The sequence below is a fragment of the Macrotis lagotis genome, chromosome 1 (genome assembly GCF_037893015.1).
Source record: "Macrotis lagotis isolate mMagLag1 chromosome 1, bilby.v1.9.chrom.fasta, whole genome shotgun sequence".
Lineage (NCBI taxonomy): Eukaryota > Metazoa > Chordata > Mammalia > Peramelemorphia > Peramelidae > Macrotis > Macrotis lagotis.
This window is the reverse complement of record NC_133658.1, coordinates 290,962,044-290,985,261: the sequence shown is the minus strand read 5'-3', so window position 1 is coordinate 290,985,261 and position 23,218 is coordinate 290,962,044. Positions and strand designations below refer to the sequence as shown.

At 35.4% G+C, this 23,218-nt stretch overlaps 1 protein-coding gene across 17 annotated transcripts in view; it reads right to left on the bottom strand.

Moving 5' to 3' along the window:
* The window catches only part of FNBP1 (formin binding protein 1), a 185,533-nt gene that overhangs the window by 111,077 nt on the left and 51,238 nt on the right, over positions 1-23,218 (bottom strand). For all 17 annotated transcript variants that reach the window (XM_074210942.1, XM_074210947.1, XM_074210948.1 and 14 more), the window contains exon 2: positions 3,156-3,271. Coding sequence is in view for 16 of the 17 variants with exons in the window: in XM_074210947.1 (XP_074067048.1) it covers positions 3,156-3,271 (116 nt within the window). In the remaining variant the exon portion in view is untranslated. The remainder of the gene's footprint in view (positions 1-3,155; positions 3,272-23,218) is intronic.

Below are 23,218 nucleotides of genomic sequence, written 5' to 3'. Positions count from 1 at the left end.
GGAAAGGCTCCACTCTGCTCCACAGGGTTAGGGGGCAGCCAGCCAGAATGAAGAAACTTCAGCCTCCTGGAGGCAGGGCCAGGGGCACCTGGGAGCCACGGCTAATGGCAGCAGGGGCAGTTTCTTGACCTACACCCTGGGGAACATGGGACACAAATTAGAGGATCGACAGAGGGGACCTCTACCAGAGCAAGTTTGTGAAGCCTTGCCCTCGGGGTGCTCAGTTAGCAGCAGTAGCCATGGCAGCCCAGATCTATGAAATGGAAGCAGGCAGAGCCAGCGAGCAGGAGCCCCCAGGCAGGAGCCCCCAGGCAACTGAGCCTTGAGTTCTCAGCCCACCAAAGGTAGGGGAGTAGAGAGAGACTTCCAGGGTCTGTCCTCTGTACCTGGAACAGGACTCTGGGGCTCTGATTACATTCAGATCCTGACAGCAGTCTAGGCCCCCCATAGAACAGGGCCCCCTCCACCTCAGCCCCATGACAGAGGGATGGTGCTTGTGGTCATTCACAGACCAGGAGGGAAGACAGAGCTTCACACACTGAGATCTTTGTGGGGGGGGGGGTGACCCAATAATACTCAAAAGCTCAGGAAGCACCCCAAAACCAGGCACAGACTGGAGAAATGAGTAAACAGAGAAAAAAGAGGAACACCATTGAAAAATACATTATCTGTGATCCCAAAAAAGATCAAAATACTCAATCTGAAGATGAGGAAGTACAAAATCCTACTTCTAAAGACTCGAAGAAAAACAGAAATTGGGCTCAGGCTATGACAGAGCTCAAAGAAGATTTTGAAAATCAAGTAAGGGAGATAGAAGAAAAATTGGGAAAAGAGATGAAAGATGCAAGAAAAACGAAAAAGAAGTCAGCAGCTTGGTCAAGGAGATATAAAAAAATGCTCAAGAAAATAACATGTTAAAAACCAAAATAGGTCAAATGGATAAAACAGTTCAAAAAGTTATTGAGGAGAAGAATGCTTTAAAGAGCAGAATTGGCCAGATGGAGAGTGAAATAAGAAAGCTCTCTGAGGAAAACACATCCTTCAGTTGTAGAATGGAGCTAAAGGAAGCTGATGAATTCATGAGAAATAAAGACACAATACTTCAACACCAAAAGAATGAAAAATTAGAAGAAACTGTGAAACATCTCATTGAAAAAAACAACTGATCTGAAAAACAGATTCAGAAAAGATAATTTAAAAATTATTGGGCTCCCTGAAAGTCATGATCAGGAAAAGAGCCTTGACCTCATTTTTTTTTTAAGATTTTTGCAAGGCAAATGGGGTTAAGTGGCTTGCCCAAGGCCACACAGCTAGGTAATTATTAAGTGTCTGAGGCTGGATTTGAACCCAAGTACTCCTAACTCCAGGGCCAGTGCTCTATCCACTGCACCACCTAGCCACCCCTTGACCTCATTTTTAAAAAATTCCTACAGGAAAATTGCCTAGATATCCTAGAGGCAGGGGGCAAAATAGAAATTGAGAGAATCTACTGATCTCCCCCATAAAGAAATCCAAAAAAACAGACCTCAGGAATATTATAGACAAGTTCCAGAACTCCCAAGTCAAAGAGAAAATATTACAAGCAGCCAGAAGGACACAATTCAAATATCGGGGAACTGCAGTCAGAATCACACAGAACTTAACAGCAACTACATTAAGGGCTCATAGGGCTCAAAATATAATATTCTGGAAGACAAAAGAGCACCTGAGAATCAACTACCCAGCAAAACTGAACATCCTCTTCCGGGGGAAAGATGGACTTTTTTTTTTAAGTTTTTGCAAGGCAATGGGGTTAAGTGTCTTGCCCAAGGCCACACAGCTAGGTAATTATTAAGTGTCTGAGGCCAGATTTGAACTCAGGGACTCCTGATTCCAGGGCCAGTGCTCTATCCACTGCAACACCTAGCCACCCCAAAAGATGAACTTTCAATGAACCAGGGAATTATATTTGTTCCTGTTGAAATGACCAGAGCTGAACAGAAAGTTTGACCTTCAAATACAGGACTGAGGTGAAGCACAGACAGCAGAAGAGAAGGGTAAAATATGAGGGACTTGATAAACTGCATGTATTCCTGCATAGAAAAATGATACTGATGATATTCATATAAAACTTCTCAGGTAGAAGGAGCTTATATAGATGAAGCACAGGAGAGAGAGCTGAATTTGAAGATATAATATATTATAAAAATGGAGTCAATGGCTAAAAGGGAAATGTACTGGAAGTAAGAGAAAGAAGAGGTGGAATAGGCTAAGATATTTCATATAATAAGATTTTTTTTATTGCAAAGAGCTATTGCAATGATATGGGGGGGGAAGACAAGGGGTAATGAGGGAACCTTTGCTCTCATCAGCGGTTGCCTGGAGAGGAAACAGCATATACACTCAATGGGATATAGACATCTAGGGTAAAGGGGAAAGAAGGGGAGGGGTGATGGAGGAGAGAGTAGATTGTGGGGGAGATGGTCAGGTATAACACATTTTCTTTTTTACTTCTTGCAAGGGGCTGGGATTGAATGGCCTGTCCAGGACCACAGGGCCAGGTGGTTGCTGGGCTTCAGGAGTGGTATGTGGGCTCAGGGCCTCTTGGCCCCAGGCCCGGTGATCAATCCACTGCACCACTCGGCTACCCCATAGCATGTTTTAGAGGAGGGACAGAGTAAAAGGATAGAGAAAATAAAGTATATGGTAGTGGGGAGGTATGGATGGAGGGAATTGCTATCAGTGGCAGCAACGGTGGGAAAATATGAAAGTAACTTCTGTGATGGACTTATGATGAAGAATGTGATCTGCCTGAGACAGAGCTGGTAGTGTCGGAACACAGACTGAAGCACTTTTTTTTTTTGTCTTTACTTCTCCTGAGGGTCTATATTTTTGTGGGAGAGGGGGTATTATGTTTACTCTTGAACGAGAATATTTTAGTAATGTATAAAAAAAAATTGTAGAAAAATAAAACTAAATAAATAAACAGTAATTTTAAATGGATTATTATTAAAATAATATATTCTTCAAATATTAAGAAAAACCAAAAATTTTAAAGACTATATAAATACAAACATAATTATGTACCACTTATAATTTTTATTTTATAAGGTCTTTTATTTTATAAGGTCTTTTTGCAGTTATCAAAGCAATCACCTTTCTCAATATCAACTTACCTAAGTTGTTTTGCATAGCTGACTTCAATCTCTGTCCGCTCTTTGACAAATTTGATGTATTTCTCTAGAATATCAATTCCCCACTGTGTGTGTTTTTCTAAGTTGTCAAATTGATCCTGTAAAAAACCAAGGAGACAGTTTAGAGTTTTGTTCTGTTTGGGCTTAGAAATAAAAATAATTCCAAGAACATTACTGCTGTACAAAAAATATCACATATTTTCTGTTATTTTGATGATGTGATATTATGTCCTTTCTCAAAAAAGACAATGAAATCAGAAAGATGATGCCATAACAAGCACATGGATAATAAGAAGTAGATTTGAGTTAGGAGATACTGTGCTAAGTAACCAGCTTCCCTTTTTCCTCCCACACCAACTGGATCAGGTCAAGTAGAGATGATCATAGATGCGAGGCAATCAGGCTTAAGTGATTACCCAAGGTCACACAGCTGGTAAGTGTCAAATGTCTGAGGTCACATTCGAACTCCCATCTTCCTGACTTCAAAGCCAGTGCTTCAGCCCCTGTATTACCTTTAGGTAGTATTTAATGAAATATTTAAAATTAGCATTACCAAATTTGATTTAATAGTTACCTTGTTCATAATATATATTCCAATCGGAACAATGTCTTTGGAAATCCACATAATATCTTGTCAGTAAATTTTTTAAAAATTTCCATTAATTCGGGGGCAGCTAGGTGGTGCAGTGGACGGAGCACCGGACCTGGAGTCAGGAGTACCTGAGTTCAAATCCGGCCTCAGACACTTAATAATTACCTAGCTGTGTGGCCTTGGGCAAGCCACTTAAACCCATTGCCTTGCAAAAAAAAAAAAAAATTCCATTAATTCAAAATCATCATAATACTTAACACTCCAGTTTCTAATCTGAGTGGAGCCTTAACAAAAGTGTCTGGAATTAGTGATAGTACTCTTAGGAGTAAAACAAAAATCTGTTTTTCAAAAGGAGTTAAAATCCTTTAAAAGACATTTATTTCCTCCTTAATTGTTGCTAATGTTATTCCTAACAAATGATTGCAAATAGTAAAGGCAGATTCTACATAAATTAATCTACTTATTTAGTGTCTTATCAAACTTCCAAAAAATTACTTTAATGAATGAGGAAAAATTGTAACTAAATTCATATGGAGAAACAAAAAGTCAAGACTATCCAGGGATTTAATAAAAAAAAAAAAGTGCAAAAGAAGGTGGCTTAGCCTTACCAGATCTAAAATTATATTATAAAGCATCAGTCATCAAAACAGTCTGGTATTGGCTAAAAAACAGAGTGGTAGATCAGTGGAATAGATTAGTGCAAAAGAGACAGCAGGAAATGATTATGGTAATCTGCTGTTTGATAAACCCAGAGTCCAGATTCTGGGATAAAAACTTTCTCTTTGATAAAATCTGCTGGGAAAATTGGAAGTTAGTATGCAGAAACTTGAATTAGACTGACATCTCACACCCTATACCAAGATAAGATAAAATGGGTACAGGATTTAGACATAAAAGTCAGTATTATTAAAAAAAACTAGGAGATCAAGAAAAAGTTTAATTTATCAGATCTATGGAAAGGGAAGCAGTTTGTGACCAAGGCAGAGATGGAGAACATCATTATAACAAATTAGATAATTTTGATTACATTAAATTAAAAAACTTTTGCACAAACAAAACCACTGTAACCAAGATCAAAAGAAATGTAGTAAATTGGGAAACAATTTTCACAACTAGTATTTCTGACAAAGGACTCATTTCAAAAATATATAAAGGGGCGGCTAGGTGGCGCAGTGATAGAGCACCAGCCCTGAAGTCAGGAGTACCTGAGTTCAAATCCGACCTCAGACACTTAATAATTACCTAGCTGTGTGGCCATGGGCCAGCCACTTAACCCCATTTGCCTTCCAAAAAAAAAAAAACCTAAAAAAAAATAAAGAACTGAGTCAAATTTATAAAAAACCAAGCCATTCCCCAATTGACAAATGGTCAAAGAGTATGCAAAGGCAATTTATAACTGAGAATATCAAAGCTATCCATAGTCATACAAAAAAATTGCTCTAAATCATTACTGAGGGGCAGCTAGGTGGCACAGTGGATAAAGCACTGGCCCTGGAGTTAGAAGGAGGACCTGAGTTCAAATTCAGCCTCAGACACTTAATAATTGTCTAGCTGTGTGACCTTGGACAAGCCACTTAACCCCATTTGCCTTGAAAATCCTAAAAAACAAAACAAACAAAAAAAATCATTACTGATTAGAGAAATGCAAGTTAAAGCAGCTCTGAGGTACCATCTTACACCTATCAGATTGACCAATATGACCAGAAAGGACAATGGTTAATGTTGGAAGGGATATGGGAAATTTGGGTCACTAATACATGGTTGATGGAGCTGTGAACTCATCCCACCTTTCTGGAAAGCAATCTGGAATTATACCTGAAAGGCAATAAATTTACATACCCTTTGATCCAGCAATACCACTACTGGGTCTATACCCCAAAGAGATCATGCAAAGGGGTAAAAACATCATTTGAACAAAAATATTCACAGCAGCCCTCTTTATGGTGACAAAGAATTGGAAATCAAGTGAATGTCCACCCACTGGGGAATGGCTGAACAAATTGTGATATAGAACACTATTGTTTTAACAGAAACCAGGAGGGATGGGATTTCAGAGAAGCCTGAAAAGACTTGCATGAACTGATGTTGAATGAAATGAGCAGAATCAGAAGAACATTGTACACCCTAACAGCAATATGGGGGTGACAAACAACCTTAATGGACTTGCTCATTCCATCAGTGCAATGATCAGGGACAATTTTAGAGCACCTGCAATGGAGTTACCATCTGTATCCAGAGAAAGAACTGTGGAGTTTAAACAAAGACCTTGGTCTATTACCTTCAATTTTTTTTAAGTGTCTTATGTACTACATAATTTTGCTATCTCTAATAGTTTATCTTCTCACATTATCTTCTCAAGGAGATGATTTCTCTCCCAACACATTCAATTTTTTTTAGGTTTTTTTTTTTTGGTAAAGGCAAATGGGGTTAAGTGGCTTGCCCAAGGCCACACAACTAGGTAATTATTAAGTGTCTGAGGCCGGATTTGAACTCAAGTACTCCTGACTCCAGGGCCAGTGCTCTGTCCACTGCGCCACCTAGCCGCTCCCCAACACATTCAATTTTAATCAATGTACAGTATGGAAACAATGTAAAGATTATCAGACTGCCTTCTGTGGGGGGATGGGGGAAATTATAAAATTCAAAACCTTACAGAAAATGACAGGTAGAAACTACTATTTTATATAATTGGAAAATAAAATATTAATTAAAAAAAAGTAATGTCAGTCAATGACCTTAATTTTTTTGCTCATTCTTTAAACACAAAGTTAAACCTTAATTTTGTAGTTCAAATTGTTCCTTGATCAGGTATTTTGCATCAGTGTTAACTAAGGGTTTGAAATCCAAACTTAAGTAAAACCTTAATAGTTCCCATTCATATAAGAATAAAAGTAAAAGTTCTAACCCTATGCTATTTATCAAGAAAAGACTTACTAATGAAATTCATTTTGATAAGGCTGAAGAACTACATAAAGTACAATTATATATAAATTGTAATTATTCTTATTTCTTATTATAGCAAATTCCATAGTAACCATATTTACTCAGGGCTTTGAATAATCTCCCCCTTCCATTTCTAATAAGTGACAAATTCCCTCCTCCAGCATAAAGCTTCTCTCCCTCCTTTAAGCCTCAACAATGCTGGTTTTGATTGCTTGAAAACACGGGAAAAATTCATACCACATTTACAAATTTTCAAAGACAAAAGAAAGGGAGAAATTACACTAAAGGAGTTTCTGGGAATCCCCCAAATTCACTGTTGTATTGAGATCAATTTATCTGCCTATTTTTTTCACTATCATATTTGCATTCATTTTCACTGTATTCATAGTGTATACAATATAAACAACCCTGTCTGCTAGTTATGGTATTTAAAACTATTAATAATTTTAAAGCTTTCTTTCTACATAAAGGTTAAATCTTATTTGAATATTACTGGCACTCAATCAACCATGGATTTTCAATAAAGTTATCTGAGCCTCATGAAGATCGTCCAAAATGTGGTCTGATTATATGCAGCCCTCTGTGAGTTTATTATATGCTTTAGTAAATGAAGCTGAGCTACCACAGAACTGACTAAAATGGCCAATCAGTAGTCTATTGTTTCAATAAAAACTTTTCTTTTTTAGGTTTTTTGCAAGGCAAATGGAGTTAAGTGGCTTGCCCAAAGCCACACAGCTAGGTAATTATTAAGTGTCTGAGACCGGATTTGAACCCAGGTACTCCTGACTCAAAGACCCGTGCTTTATCCACTAGCCACCTAGCGGCCCCTCAATAAAAACTTTTAAAAGTAAGATTGGACAGCCCTGTTCTAAAACAAGGCAGAAAAAGAAATTCTTCCAAAGTAATCTTTTAAAAATTCTATGTTCTATTTCCAAAAGACTCATGATGAAAAATGCCATCCATATCCAGAGGAAAAAACAGTTGAAGTTTGAATGCAGATCAAAACAAGCTATTTTCACTTTCTTTCCTCTTCCTCCCACCTCCCCCCCTTCTTCTTTTTTTTTTTTTGCAAATCAATGGGATTAAGTGACTTGTCCAAGGTCACATAGCTAGGTAATTATTAAGTGTCTGAAGCTACATTTTAACTCTGGTCCTCTTGACTCCAGGGTCAGTGCTCTCTTCACTGCTCCACCGAGCTTCCCCTTCACTTTCTTTTTGTGTTTTTTTCTTTAGTTCTGTTTCTTCTTTTGCAACATGACTAATACAGAAAAATGTTTTATAATTGCAGATATATAACCCATATTAAATTGATTCCTATCTGAGGGAGGGGGAGGGAGAAAATTGGAAAGTCTTAATTTTTAAAAAGTGTTAACAATTGTGTTTACACATAATTGGAAAAAATACTATTTCAAAGGAAAAGTAAAGTATGAAAGTTTAATAATAAAAAAATTCTATCCTTTAGAAAAATTTATCTGTCAGATTTATTGATAAAAGAAAAGGTTATGATTAAACAAGAGGCAGAAAGGATCACAGGGGGTAAAATGGTCATTTTTATTACATGAAATTAAAAAGGTTCCACACAAACAAAACCAAGACAATCAAAAAACAGAAAACATATCTGAGAGGAATTTATAACAAGTTTCTCTGATAAAGGTCTCATTTCTCTAATACATAGAGAACTGAGTCAAATTTCTGTAAATAAAAATGATTCTCCAGTTGATAAATTGTCAAAAGATATAAACTGGAGGCTTTCAGAAGAAGAAATCAAAGCTATTAACTGTCATATTAATAAAATACTCTAATTTCTGATTTAGAAAACTGCAATTTGAAATAAGTTGAGGTACCACCTCACAATTTTCAGATTGGCTAACTTTAAAGAAAAGGAAAATGACAAATGCTGGAGGGGATGTGGAAAATTAGGTACACTGATACACTATAGGGAGGAATTGTGAACTGGTCCAACCATTCTGGACAACAATTTGGAACTATGTGCAGAGGACTATCAAGCCATGCCTACCCTTCGACCTAACAATATCTCTAACTAGGTCTGTATTCCAAAAAGAACAATAAAGGGGGGGAATCCATATTTACAAAAATATTTATAGCATTTTTTTGGTGTGGTAGCTAAGAATTGGAAATTGATAGGAAGGCAATTGATCAGAGAATGGCTGAACAAGTTGTGGTATGACCAGGAGATAATTTTAGAAAAACCTAGGAAAACTTAAATGAATGTCTGATGCAAAATGAAGTAGAACAAAGAGAACATTGTCCACGGTAATAGCAATATTATACGATGACCCACTGTGAAAGACCTAGCTACTCTGAGCAATACAATAATCCAAAACACACATATACTAATCCAAAGGATTCATGATGAAAAATGCTATACACCTTTGGAGAGAAAACTGCTGAGTGCATATTGAAGCATACTGTTTTTCACTTTATTTTTCCTGCTTTCCCAGCCCCCTTGACTAATATGGAAATATGTGTTGCATGACTTCACATAAGCACCATGTTGCTTGTCATATCAATGGATGGGCAGGGGTAAGATGCATGGGGAGAATTTGGAACTCAAACTAAAAAAATTAATGTTAAAAAAAAATTTAATTGCTTTTTATTCTACCTTCATTATAGAGAATTATCAGAGTCTTCTATGCAGAATATACTAGCAAAACTGAAAAATGTAAAAAAATTAATTACCTACAAAATATAAAATAGACAAATCAAAATAGACTCAAAAAATGAAACTGAACAATCAATCCATAAAGTAATTACCTCTCCAAAAATTTTTCTGGTTCAGATATAATTATAAATTAATGTTATTAAACATTTAATGAAAAAATAATAGCTTTATTAAAAATTCCCCAAAAATTGAAAAGAAAAAAAAGCATCTCAAATATATAAAATTAAGATAAAGAAAAGAGAGAGACACAGACCTACTGCAAGACTTTCCCCATTCCAGTCCATCTTCTACTAACCTATCAAAGGGATTGTCCTAGAACAAAGGTCTGCCATGTCACTCCCCTTCCCCCCTTCACACTCAATAACATTTTACAAATAAGGAAACTGAGGTAAATAGGGTTAAGTGATATGCCCAGGGTTATATATCTAATAAGTATTTGAGACCAGATTTAAACAGAGAAAGATGAGTTTTTCATTGTGCCATCTAGCTGCCCCAAGGGGGAAAAAAAAGAGCCAAGAGGACCTGAACTCAAATACTGACTCAGTCACTTAGTAAAATGTGACTCTGGGCAAGTTACTTAACTTCTGGTCAGTTTCCTCAAATAAAATTTGGGGATCATAAAAGCCTACCTCCCAGGGTTTTTGTGAAGATTAAATGAAAGAATAGTTGTGAAGTGCTTAGCACTTTGCATCCTTCATAGAGACACTTCATAAATTCCTCCTTTCTTCTTTCCCTTCCCTTACATTTCCAATCTTCCTATAGCTTACCCTTCCCTCTCTGCTCATATTCTCTGAGACCCAGTGGCAATGAACAAACACATTTTCTCCTTGAATAAAATACTTCCTTTCCCAAGGAATTTTCACAAATTTCACATGTGTCACCATGCCTAGAATACTCTTCATCTCACCTCATGGATTCCTCCAAATCCTAGCCAAAATATCACCTACAAGCTTTTCTTGATCCCTTTTCAGCACATTCTGTCACTTCTTTGTACATAGTTACTTATTTTGACTCCTCCAGGAGACTGAGCTCATTTAGAGTAAGAACTATTTCTGCCTTCCTTATTAGTTCAAGTGCTTAGCAAAAGGTCAGGCACACTGTAAGAGCTTAATAAATGTTTATAGACTAGTTGAATTGGAAGATGAATTGTTGAAAAGAGGGTCTTTACAGTGGTGATCTGCTTTACAAAAGAAGATACTTTTTATAATCAACTAAGTAGAATGGGATTGGGTATTCTCTATCTCTGAAAATTGAGAAAGGGTAATAAATATAAATATATGTTTGTGGAAGCTTGTTTCTTCCCTATTAAAAGTCTGAGTGAAGATGCCCTCAATTCATGCATATATTACTTGAATAAAGATTATTTTTAAGTGAGAAAATATAAAGTAAAGCAAACTGGCAGTTTTTGTTTCCTCAGTTGTCTTTTGTTGTTCAGTCATTTCAGGTATGTCCAATTCTTTGTGATCTCATTTGAGATTTTTTTTGGCAAAATACTGGAATGCTTTCAGATTTCCTCCTTCAACTCATCTTACATATGAGAAAACTGAGGCAAAAAACAGGGTTAAGTTACTTGCCCAAGGTCCCATAGCGAGAATTGTGACCTAGATGCCTTTATTTCATCCTAATTTTCCCCAATGCCTTTGATGTCTTCTCCTCTTTCATACATCTTGCACCATAATCTCTCAATGATCTCACAATTTTGTCTCTTCAAACAGGAATCTCCTCTAAATTAAGTGTTCCAAAAGTCCTCAAGATAACAAAATTTGAAATTTCAACAAGATTTCTAGAACAACCTTTATACACAATACATTTAATCTGTTTCTTTTTTTTCATTAATGCTATTTCTGATGTTGAATCCAAAAATCATGGCTCCACTGTCTTTAATAATTAAGAGTTTCTTCTGGAAACATTTACAATCCTTTTCTAGGTTTTTCTTTTTGAAGTTTTCTTAAAACTTTTTAAATATTTCATGCCTTTCTATACTTTAAATGGTATAGGACAAAGAATGCTAGACTTGCAGTAAAGAAGATATGAATTCTAATCTTGCTTCAAGTAGCTGTCTGATTGATTAGTGTCTCTTAGTCTTGATTTACTAATCTGTAAAATAGGTATAAAAATAGTATTGTCCTTACAGGGCTGTTGTGAATATCAAGTAAGAGATGTGTTAAGTGCTAATTAAATGTTAACTATTTTTATTATGGTACTGCTCATAATTGTCCAACATTACTTATGATTTTTACAACTAAGTTTATGTTTTAAATCAGTGTTACCTTGGCTCCTCTCTCTCTCTCCAGTAAGTAAACCAAATGTTTGATGACTAAGGTTATTCTTTTTTTTCTGGTCTTATTGTTATGATGTCCTCTTCTAAATTTTCATTGTTGATAACTTAAAAAATAATTCACAACTGAGCTGTTTAATTGCATGTAATATTTTTTTCCAATTACTAGTTTTTTTCTTGCTTCTTTTCTAACTCTGATCTCTGTTTTTCAAGTTGGTAGTCTAATCATAGCCATCTGATTCAGGGATAACTTCTGAACTAATAACAACTCTTACCTTGTTAATATACGACTCTATTTCATTTACTGTAACATTATTTAGTAGTCATTATGTTCAGGAATTATAATTTCTTAATGCAAAGAAATAAGAAGCAAAAAGATTCTGTGTAATCAACGAATTTTGAATTTCTTTCATTTTGTCCCCCAACCCATATTTTTTCATTTATTTCTCATTATTTTTATCTTTTCTCAAGTTTGAAATGAAGTTACCAAGTATTGGAGTATATAAGGATTTCATCTGATGCTTCTTAGACTTTCTCTAAATCTCCATTCTGATCAATCTAAGTTGGTATAAAACTGTAAAACAAATGTTGCTAAGTTTAGAAACCTTCATCATGGGGTGGCTAGGTGGCACAGTGAATAAAGCACCAGCCCTGGAGTCAGGAGTACCTGGGTTCAAATCTGATCTCAGACACTTAATAATTACCTAGCTGTGTGGCCTTGGGCAAGCCATGGACTATCTGGTCATCACCTATTGCAGTACCAATGATAAATATTTACAGAAAGATCACCTAATTCCTCTCAAAGTTCCCTTCTTGACTTTCTGGACTTTACTTTGCCACAGATACCTCCTCACCCTGAAATTTCACTTTTCCCCTCCACTTCTCACATTGCAAGTATACTCTGCCTCTGCAGCCTCTTCCTCTCATTGACTAGTTTCTTAAAAAATGTGACTTTAGGGGCAGCTAGATGGTGCAGTGAATGGAACACTGACCCTGGAGTCAGAAGGACCTGAGTTCAAATCCAGCCTCAGATGCTTATTACCTAGCTGTGTGACCTTGGGCAAGTAACTTAACCCCATTGCCTTGCCAAAAAAAAAATAACAGTACAAAAGTGTTGCTATTCTCCTCTTGAAGACTGTCACTTTAAGGAAAACACCCATAGTCCATTATTGCTTTCTTCAGGATCCATTCCTGATCTTCTTCCATTGAAAATTCACCTGATGTCGCCCCTTCTGATTGGCTGTTCCTTTACAAAGTCCATTTTAAGGAAAGCAGAACAGCCAGACGTTGTCTTTGTTTTTTCCCAAACTCAACTTCTGACTCTCCAGAATTAATCATGTCAAGAATCCTTCACATCCTGACCTTCTCACAATGAAAGTGCATGCTCTGCCCATTTGAAAATACCCAAGGGGGTGGCTAGGTGGTGTAGTGGATAAAGCACCAGCCTTGGAGTCAGGAGTACCTGGGTTCAAATTCGGTCTCAGACACTTAATAATTACCTAGCTGTGTGGCCTTGGGCAAGCCCCTTAACCCCATTAGCCTTGCAAAAACCTAAAAAAAAAATACCCAAGGTATCTGTGTCTTCATTCTTCTCTAGGATCCACTGACTCCAGATTTTCTTTACCGTGAGTCAATATGCATATTATCTTTGCCACCACCCTTTCTGCTTCGTTTTATGTACAATTTTTCCTCTTTACAATATAAACTCCTTGAAGGCAGTGACTAACTTTTTGTTTTTATTTGTAACTCCAGCACTTAGTACAGTGTGTGGTACATAAAATTTGTTAAAAAACTGTAAATGAAACTAATAGGTAATAAGCTAACTAAATTACCAATTCCTATATGACACATTCTTTATTCCTTCCAGTTGCTAATTTATCACCAAGTCAAAATTATTTTATATGTAATATGCATGCATTTGGCATTTATTTATACTAATATATGTGATGTCCCTTGAAATATGCAAGATGCTTGAAGAGATTTTCATTTGTCTTTTTTTTTAATTTTTATATGTATATTGTCTTGCCTATCATGTAGTAAAAACACTTAAAATGCCTGATGACAAACATTTCTGAAGACATTTACTTACAAAAATTCTCCCTTCAAGAAAAATAATAGTACATTCACAAATAGATGTGGAATGACCCAATATAATTAAGTTGCTTGGGGTAAGGATTGTTTTGTTTTTGTCTATTTATTTCCAATGTTTAACACATTATAGAAGTACAGTGGCTGTTAAAAGGATAACTATAAAATGGGCAAGAAGATTCCAAAAGAAGTCTCTGGCAGCTAGATTGTGCAGTAGATACAGCAGGAAGACCTCAGTTCAAATTCAGCCTGAGAAAAAATTATCAGCTGTGTGAATCTAGGCAAGTCACTGTTTGTTTCAGTTTCTTCAGCTGTCAAATGAAGATAATTTTTGTGCCTATCTTGAAGAATTAATATGTAAAGAACATGAGATAATATTTGTAAAAAAGTACTTAGCAAAATGTCTGACACATGGTAGGTGCTATGTAAATGCAAAAGAAAATTTCCAAGTTTTTACTTGCAACCTGATTTTCTTTCTAGAAGCTTCCTCAAAATTCTGTTTTTTTTTTCCAGCACTATTCTTAAAGGTCAGATCAATGAAAAGTTCATCCAAGAACAGACATCTATGAGTCTCCCCCATTCTCAAAAACTCTCTCATTTGATCCATCCATCACCACTAGTTATCATCATTCGAATCCCTTTTGTGGCTACCATCCTTAACTCTCTGCTTCTAACTTCATCCTTCAACTTAAACTGTTCTCTCCAAAGTTATCAATAGCCAATTAATTGCCAAATCTAATGTCTTTTTACCAATACTCATCCTTCTTGATTTTTCTGCAGCTTTTCACACTGTCAATCACTTTTTTTTACCTTGATACTCTCTTTTCTCTAGAATTTCTTGTCATTACCCTTTTCTGGTTCTCTTTCTTTGTCTTGAATGTTTCTTCTCATTCTTTATTGCTAGATCTTCATCCATCTACTACAAGTGGATTCCAGAACTCTGTCCTGGAGCCCTCTTCTCTTTTTATATTATTTTACTTGGTGATTTCATTATTTCCTATGGATTCTATTAACAACTCCATGCTGATGATGTATTTTAATATTATATCTAGTTATACAGACAGCCCTAAAATCTCTTACCTCTTCAAATGTCCAATAGACATCTTGATCTTACTGAGGTGGTCTTGTAACAAAAGGAGGGATGAATGGATGATTTGCCTCAGAAACAAGCAAATTTCATCTAATTAGTAAGAGTAAGTAGTAAAAATAGAAAATATCAAACCATGTACCAGGTTAATTCCTGCCTGACTGGGTCCCATCTTGTCCTCCTCCTAGAAATGGCCTCCAATTCCAGAGACCTATCCTTCCATCATATCATAACAGGATCTCTTTTCTATACCAATACTATATTTTAAATTTGGGAGCACCTTTATACTCCTTCTGTCAAGCCATATTTTGTCATGTTTGTCCTAAATGCCAAATACCTAAATACTTTATTTAGTTTTTTAAGTCACTGGGAGGTATTAATTCTATCCTTTGCTAAATGCTACTATCATTACCAGTAAGGTACTCTGGCTAATATTCTTGCTTAAACACATTAAATTACTATTATCACTGAACAAACTACACACTGGAAAGTTAATGAATGGCTAGCTTTTTCAAACAGAATCTATGAATTCATAATGGAAAAGGCTCAGAGATTTAGAGGCTCTTTAGGTCAATCCAGTCATTTTGTAGGTAAGGAAACTAGGTTGATAGAAGTTTAGTGACTTGCTCAGGGTTACACAAGTGAACGAAAATCCTGACTCCAAATACAGCACAATATTCCTTGCACTATGACCATTTGAGAGGTCTTAAACATTATAAAATATTTACTCTATACTTTGAAGTACAGCATTAAAAAGTATCAGAAGTTAACTCTGGATGTATACATTATAAGAATTTAAAATTAGTTTTTAAATACTGATTACAGTATAACTCAGAATGTAACAAACACCATTTTATGATTATTGAGTCCCTGAAGTCATTGTTTGTTTTTTTATGAAAGCAAATCAATTCATGAATGCTTTTCTGTCTTTATGTTAGTTATTTAAAACCCATTTCCATAATAAGCTGTACTATAGGATCCACCTGAGATTGCAAATCTCTAATTGATAATCAATAGCTAGATAAATTATTTCACACACCATATTAATAGTAGGGATGTATATTTTTATAAAAGCCTTGGCTCCTTTCAAAAAAGAGAGATTATTCATGTTTGCTTTGGAGGAAATCAATTCAACAAATATGTAAAGAAAAATGCAAAATGTAATGATATGTAAAGCTAGAGCAAAACAAATTAGCAAAGCTAAGTTATATGTTTCAGTATCATGAGAATCACAAATATATCACCTTTATTTTGAGAATGTAAATATATCAAATCTTAGAAAAGCCTAATACTCACTTGTGATCTTTCAACATGAGTTCTGTAAATGAACCATTCCATAGGTTGAACATATAAAACTAGCTTAGGTAAACAGGAACCCATGTTACAATTTCACAAATAATCAGTAAAAAGTGCTGAATAAACAAGTTATTATAGAAAATTTTAAGAAAAAAAGTATAGAAGTAATAATGTTAACAGATGAAAATTGCTCTCAATGTTTATCTTACCCAAAAGACACACATATATTATATTTTCTTGTTCTGCCTATGAAGTTTGCTCTTGTCCTAACAATAGCTGTACAAAGGAATTATTATACTGCCAACATATAAAATTTTTTCAACAGATTGCTTTCAAAAAACATTATAAGCTATTAATACAAATATATACATTAACACATATAAGTATAAACAAGACAGAAAAACATACCTGAGTTGAGTTTTAGAAAGAGACAAGACATACAGAAAAGGAATAACATACAGAAAGCTGAAATATGCACAGTGCTCTAATCTTTGAATGTTAGAATTGAGAAAGGTCAGTAAGGAGGGTGGAAAAAGTGGCAAATTAAAAGTCTTGGGAAGGCATGGGAGTCTCAGCAATATTTATGGAATGCAATTCTGTATCACTTGGTAAAAAGAAAAGAGAACCAATGGCACTAAATATATTGTGAAGAAAAGCTCTGGCATTTTAAAATGCCAGTTTTGAACAAAGAGCATTTGATGAAGACATGGCAGCAGACCTTACAATTATATGAAGGATCCACAAGGTACTATTAATGTCTATGGCTCTTTAAGTTCCCTTTATGGTTTCTTTAATTACTGTAAGTTGTCTTAAACCTTACAGTAACAAATAATAAAGTTTTCAAGGAACACAATGTTATATAATTGGGAAAAAATTTTCTTAACAAGGTCATTGTCAAAAGCTTAATTCCTATTCTGAAAAATTTTAGTCACTCAAAGGTGGACATATTTTAGAAATTGTCTCAATTGCAATGAATTGTGGAATAACTAGTAAGAGAAAGCCAACATTTTCTACTCAGTTTTGCACAAATACAAGAATTGTTTTTCCAAGATTCAAGTCAAAGTACTTTGCAGAAGCTTTCTTAAGAAGCAACATGTAATTTTTGGCTGCAAGTTATAATAACATCTGTGAAACATCTTCAACTTGGAAGGATACATTATTTGTTTATTTCCTGGGTTCTCAATGAATGCTGCCTGAATAACTGCACATTTTCATTAGTCTACTTAATGAGCAGAATCAAAGGTTCAGTCTGTTTCCTCCCTGAATTCTTTTTAAAAAAGAAAAAAATTAAAGAATTATGCCTCATGCATCCCACACCAATTTCTGATGGTATTTCCCTCCCCCATAAATCATGGGCCCAACTAACAATGGAAAAAAGAAACCAATCCAGTAAAACGGAGAGCAAGACAGAGAAAGGGGGGGAAAAAAGACAATATTATAAAGATAGAGCAACCTTGGAGGATAAACCTCTATAATTCAAAAGGGCATAAGAAGGCAGGGGAAAAGGTCAATGTAATTAAGATTCAATTTAACAAGACTTTAGTAAATGACTACTGTTGAAGCACTGTGGTTTGGTTTTGGAGATATAGCAACAAAACCAAAATAATTCCTACCCTCAAATAGCCTAAATTTTCCTGAGTGTGGAGCACAAAATGTATGCAAATAAGTAAATACAAAATTAAATCTAAAGTACTCTCAAGAGGAAGAAAACAGGGGAAGGGCAGTGGGGTGTCAAGAAAGACCTTGTGTAAGACCTAACATCTTGAGTTCTTCACTTAAGAAAACTAGGAAGTGGCAATGACAAGAAAGAGCATTTCAGACAGGAAGGAGTACATGAGCAAAAGGAAACAGCTAATAGGCCAGTTTGGTTAGAATAAAGATTATATTTGGAAGAATAGTATGAAATATAACTAGAAAAGTAGGTCAGAGGCACATTAAGAGGGTTTTAAAGGCCAGATAGAATCTTTGTATTTTGCCTGAAATACAAAGGTGAGAATGAAGAAGGGTGAGGCCAAATAAGGAAGACCAAATAGAAGGCTACTGCTATAGTTAAAATAAGAAAAAATTAGGGTCTGAACTAGTCTAGAACTTGAGTGAAGAAAGGGGTAGAAATATAAGTGTATTGTATTATAGCAGAAAGAGATAAGATATGGTATATGTAAATTCAAGTAATAGGAAAGGGAACTTGGAACCAGACAATTTGATACCAGAATCAATAGAGAACCACTGCTGTTTACTAAAAAATAGTCACAAGGATGAAGTCAAAGAACTTCAGTGAAGTAGCTTGCCACTAGGCAAGGACAAGGCAAATCTTGCTCTCAAGCACAGGAAAAACTACAATCAACAAAACAATAAAGCCCTCACCTGGCCAGAAAAGATAAGTCTTCCATCCCCATAGTCTGCCTCAAAGATACCACTTGAAAACACTAAATTGACCCCCTCAGGACATGTGCAATGTATTTGTTATCCACTCCTTAATCCCTCCCTAGCATAGTCCTAATTCCTCCCTAACCCCTTAGCCACCATATACCCAATATAACCCAGGTCTAGTTCTCTGCTGGCAGCTGCTGTTTTCTATCAATCTGTTTGCAATGCCATTGCAACTGTCCTTAAATTTCTTTCTTTGCTTGGCTACTTTCTTAAGAAACTTTAATAATTTCCCTATAACATATAGCTTGTGTTACTGTTCAGTTTCCTTTTTAATTTAATATTCACAGTAATACATAAACTTTCTTTGTCTCTAAATTCTTCTGGGACACTTTCTTTTAAGTTTATTCTAGGGGTGGCTCGGTGGCTCGGTGGTGCAGTGGATAAAGCACCAGCCCTGGAGTCAGGAGTACCTGGGTTCAAATCTGGTCTCAGACACTTAATAATTACCTAGCCACCTAAGTTTTTGCAAGCCACTTAACCCCATTGCCTTGCAAAAACCTAAAAAAATAAAATAAAAAAAAAGTTTATTCTTTCACATTCAATTGGACCCTTGTAGCCTTTCAGACAGCAACAACATGGCCAGACCTTTGTTTTAGAAATATTACTTTGAAAGCTGTGTAAACAGGAGAGGGGAGAGATTTAAGGCAAGGAAAACAAGGTATATACGAATGTATTTATGTGGAGAGAGAGAGAGAGAGAGAGAGAGAGAGAGAGAGAGAGAGAGAGAGAGAGAGAGAGAGAGAGATTTGAGTTATGCCAGAAATACTGCTGAGGATATGTCAGCAGTGGGGTAGGGTAGGAGATGTGGTACAGAACTGGCAAGTAAATAGATGTGTGGTGAACACAAGTGAGGAGGTCAATGAAAGTTGTGAGTATGGATGTGAAAAAGGCTGATAGAAACAGCAAGGTTTGGAAGAGCGAATTTGGAAGGGGGGGGGATAATGAATTGTTTTAGAAATATGTTAAGTTGAGATACCTACAGGTTACTAACTTTGAAATGTCCAAGGGAAAGTTGGTGATGTGGGCCTGAAGATCAGGAGAAAATAGATCCTGATATAGAGATAAATTCATTAGATTAATAAAATTTGATAAGATCTAGAAAGAGAGGACAAGAGAAAGTCCAAAATGGCTTAGAATGGAGATTGAGAGTACATTCACAGATAAGGGGACACAATGTGAATGTTGATCCAGCAAAAGAAATTTAAAAAGAGCAGCCAAGACAGGTAAGAAGACAAAGATGAACCAATGTCAAAGGAATCCTAAGGAAAAAAAAACATTAGAAATGAGAAGGCACCATTAGATTTAAAAATTAAGAGAGTAGTAACTTTGTAGAGAAAAGTTTTAGTTGAATGATTCAGCTAGAAGCCAGATAGTAAGAAACTGAAGTAAAGAAGTGGTAGCAACAAGAATGATAGCTTTTTCTGTCTATAAAAGGAAGGAGATATTTAAGAGAGTAGCCTGACTGATGTCAAATGGGCTTGAATTTTTTTAATATGGTATGCCATATATGTAGACAGAAGGAAAGAACAGAGGAATATTGAAGATTAGAGAAGGGACAAGAGATTGTTAGGGCATCCTGGTTGAGGAAAATTAGATCAAGAGTATATATAAGGAACAATATCAAATAATTGCACTCATTTCACATAACCAGCAAGGTTATGCTTAAAATTCTGCAAGCTAGGTTTCAGCAATATGTGAACTGAGAATTACCAGAAAAGCAGGCTAGTTGTAGCTTTTAAAATTTCTTGCTTTTTAAAAAATTGTTTAAGGGCGGCTAGGTGGCACAGTGGATAGAGCACTGGCCTTGGAGTCAGGAGTACCTGAGTTCAAATCCAGCCTCAGACACTTAATAATTACCTAGCTGTGTGGCCTTGGGCAAGCCACTTAACCCCATTACCTTGCAAAAACTAAAAAAAAAAATTGTTTATATAATTTTATTTTTTTTGTTACATTTTAAGTTTCAAACTGTCTCCCTCCCTGGAGCCCCGCCCTATACAAGAGAAAGCCACCATTTCATTACACACACACAATGCATAGCTCTATTAACCAGTTTTTCCCCTGGATGTAAACATATATTCTTTCATAGGTTCTGTAATTGATTTGAGTATTTATAATACTCAAAATAACTTAGTTATTCACATGTGTTCTTTAAATAATACTGCTGCTAGTATACAATGTTCTCTTAGTTCATTATTTCATGCAAGTCATTTCATGTTTTTCTAAAAACAAGCAGTTCCTTATTTCTTGTAGCACAGTAGTATTCCATTACAATCATATATCACAAATCGTTTAGTCATTACCCAAATTGATCAGCACCCCCTCAACTTCCAGTTCTTTGCCACGACAAAGAGAATTGCTATAAATATTTTAGAACATATAGATTCTTTTCCTTTTACTCTGATCTACTTGGGAAACAGACCTAATAGTGGTATTACTGGGTCAAAGATATACAGTTTTATATTATAACTCTTTGAGCCTAACTCCAGATTATTTTCCAAAATGGTTGACTCTGTTCACAACACATGGGTATTAGTGTCCCAATTTTTCCATATCCCATCCAACATTAGTCATATCCCATTTCTATCTATCTAACCAATCCGATTAAGTGTGAAATGATATCTCAGAGTTATTTTCATTTTTCTAATCAATAATGATTTAAAGAATTTTTTCACAACTATATATTGCCTTGGTTTTTTTTCACTGAAAAACTGCTCCATATGCTTAAGATGAGACCTTAATTTTCTGCTTTTCTTCTAATCTTGACTTCATTGGTTTTATTTGTACAAAGCTTTTTAAATTTAATTTAATCAAAATTATTCATTTTACATCTCATAATGCTACCTATTGTTTATTCATAAATTCTTCTGTTCATAAGTCTGATAGGGGACTTTCAAACTTTCCTATTGAAACAACCAGAGCGGAACAGAAAGTTTGATCTTCAAGTACAGGACTCTGGTGAACCATAGAAGGGGTGGATGAGAAGGACTATGAGGTACTTAATGATATTGAACTGTTTGTATTCCTGCGTAGGAAGAAGATGTTGATAACTCACATGAACTTTCTCATTTACAAGAGCTGTTAGAAGTAGAATATATAGACAGGACATGGGAAGGAACAGAATAATAATAGTATGATATGGTAAAGAGATGGAGTCAATGGGTGATAAAGGAAAGTACTGGGAAGAAGGGAAAGGAGAGGAAGAAGGAGCTAAGAAATTTCACATAAGAGTGGAGAAAGTTTTTTTCAATGAAGTGGAATGGGGGAAGGTAAGGGGGAATGAGTGAGCCTTCATTCTCATCAGAAATGGCTCAGAGAGGAAATAGCATACACACTTAATAAGAATATAGAAATCTATCTTACCCTATTGAAAAATGAGAAGAAAGGGATGGGATAAGAGGGAATGGGGGGAAGGCAAGGGGGGAATAGGTGATAGAAGAGAGGGAAGATTGTGGGAGAGGGTGCTCAGATACAACACACTTTTAGACAGGGCTAGGATGAAAGGAGAGAGAGAGAGAAAATAGAATAAATGAGAGTGGGGAGGAATAGAGTGGAGGGAAATACAGCTAGTAATAGCAACTGTGGGAAAAATATTGAAGCAACTTCTCTGGTGGACTCATGATAAAGAAGGCAACTAACCCCAGGGACAGAGCCATTGGAATCGGAACACAGACTGAAGTACATTTTTTTTCTCTCTCTCACCATTTTTGAGGTTTCTCATGTTCTTGGGGGGGTTATGTTTACTCTTATAACAAAATTATTGTAATAATATAAAATAAATAAACCAAAATCATACTTAAAAATATTAATAGCAGCTCTTTTTGTGGTGACAAAGAATTAGAAATAGAGGGGATGCTCATCACTTACAGAGTGGCTGAACAAGTCATAGCATACTATCATACTTTAAGAAAAGCTATTTTCAAAAAAAACATGGCAAGATCTTTAGGAACTGATGCAAAGTCAAGTGAGAAACAACAGGAGATTATTGTGCACAATGATGTAATGAAGATCAACTGTGAAAGGCTTGGCTATTCTGATCAATACAATGATCCAAGACAATTCCAAAGTACAGGATAAAAAAAATGTTATCTACCTCCAGGGAGACAACTGATGAACTCCAAATGCAAAATTAGTATAATTTTAAAATTTTATTTTCCTTATCCTTTTTTAAAAAATTATGGCCAAAATTAAATGGTTTATATTATTTTACATGTGTAACTGATATCATTTAGTTTGCCTCCTCAATTGGGGGGGACTATTAAAACAAATAATAAATTTTTTTTAAAAGCAAAGAAAAACTTATTTTTATAACAGACCTTCCAAACTGTATCTGGATTCTTAAATCAATTAATAAAAGATATGATATACTTTTTTAAACAACAAATATCATATTGCTTCATTTGGAAATTATAATTTAGATATAAATTGCCTTGATTCTTAGGAATAGTTTCTAATTTTAACTGGTATTTTCAAATATTACTTAATGTTTGTCCTTCATTTTTGAAGAAGACCAGGACATTAGGGAGGTGATGTCGTGATAAACATGAATTGGATTTGATGGAGGGCAACACTGGGTCCAGTGGCCAGATATGAATCAGAATGACTAGAGATGGCCCTGGTTGTTAAGGCAGAGTTAATTGACTTGAGCCAG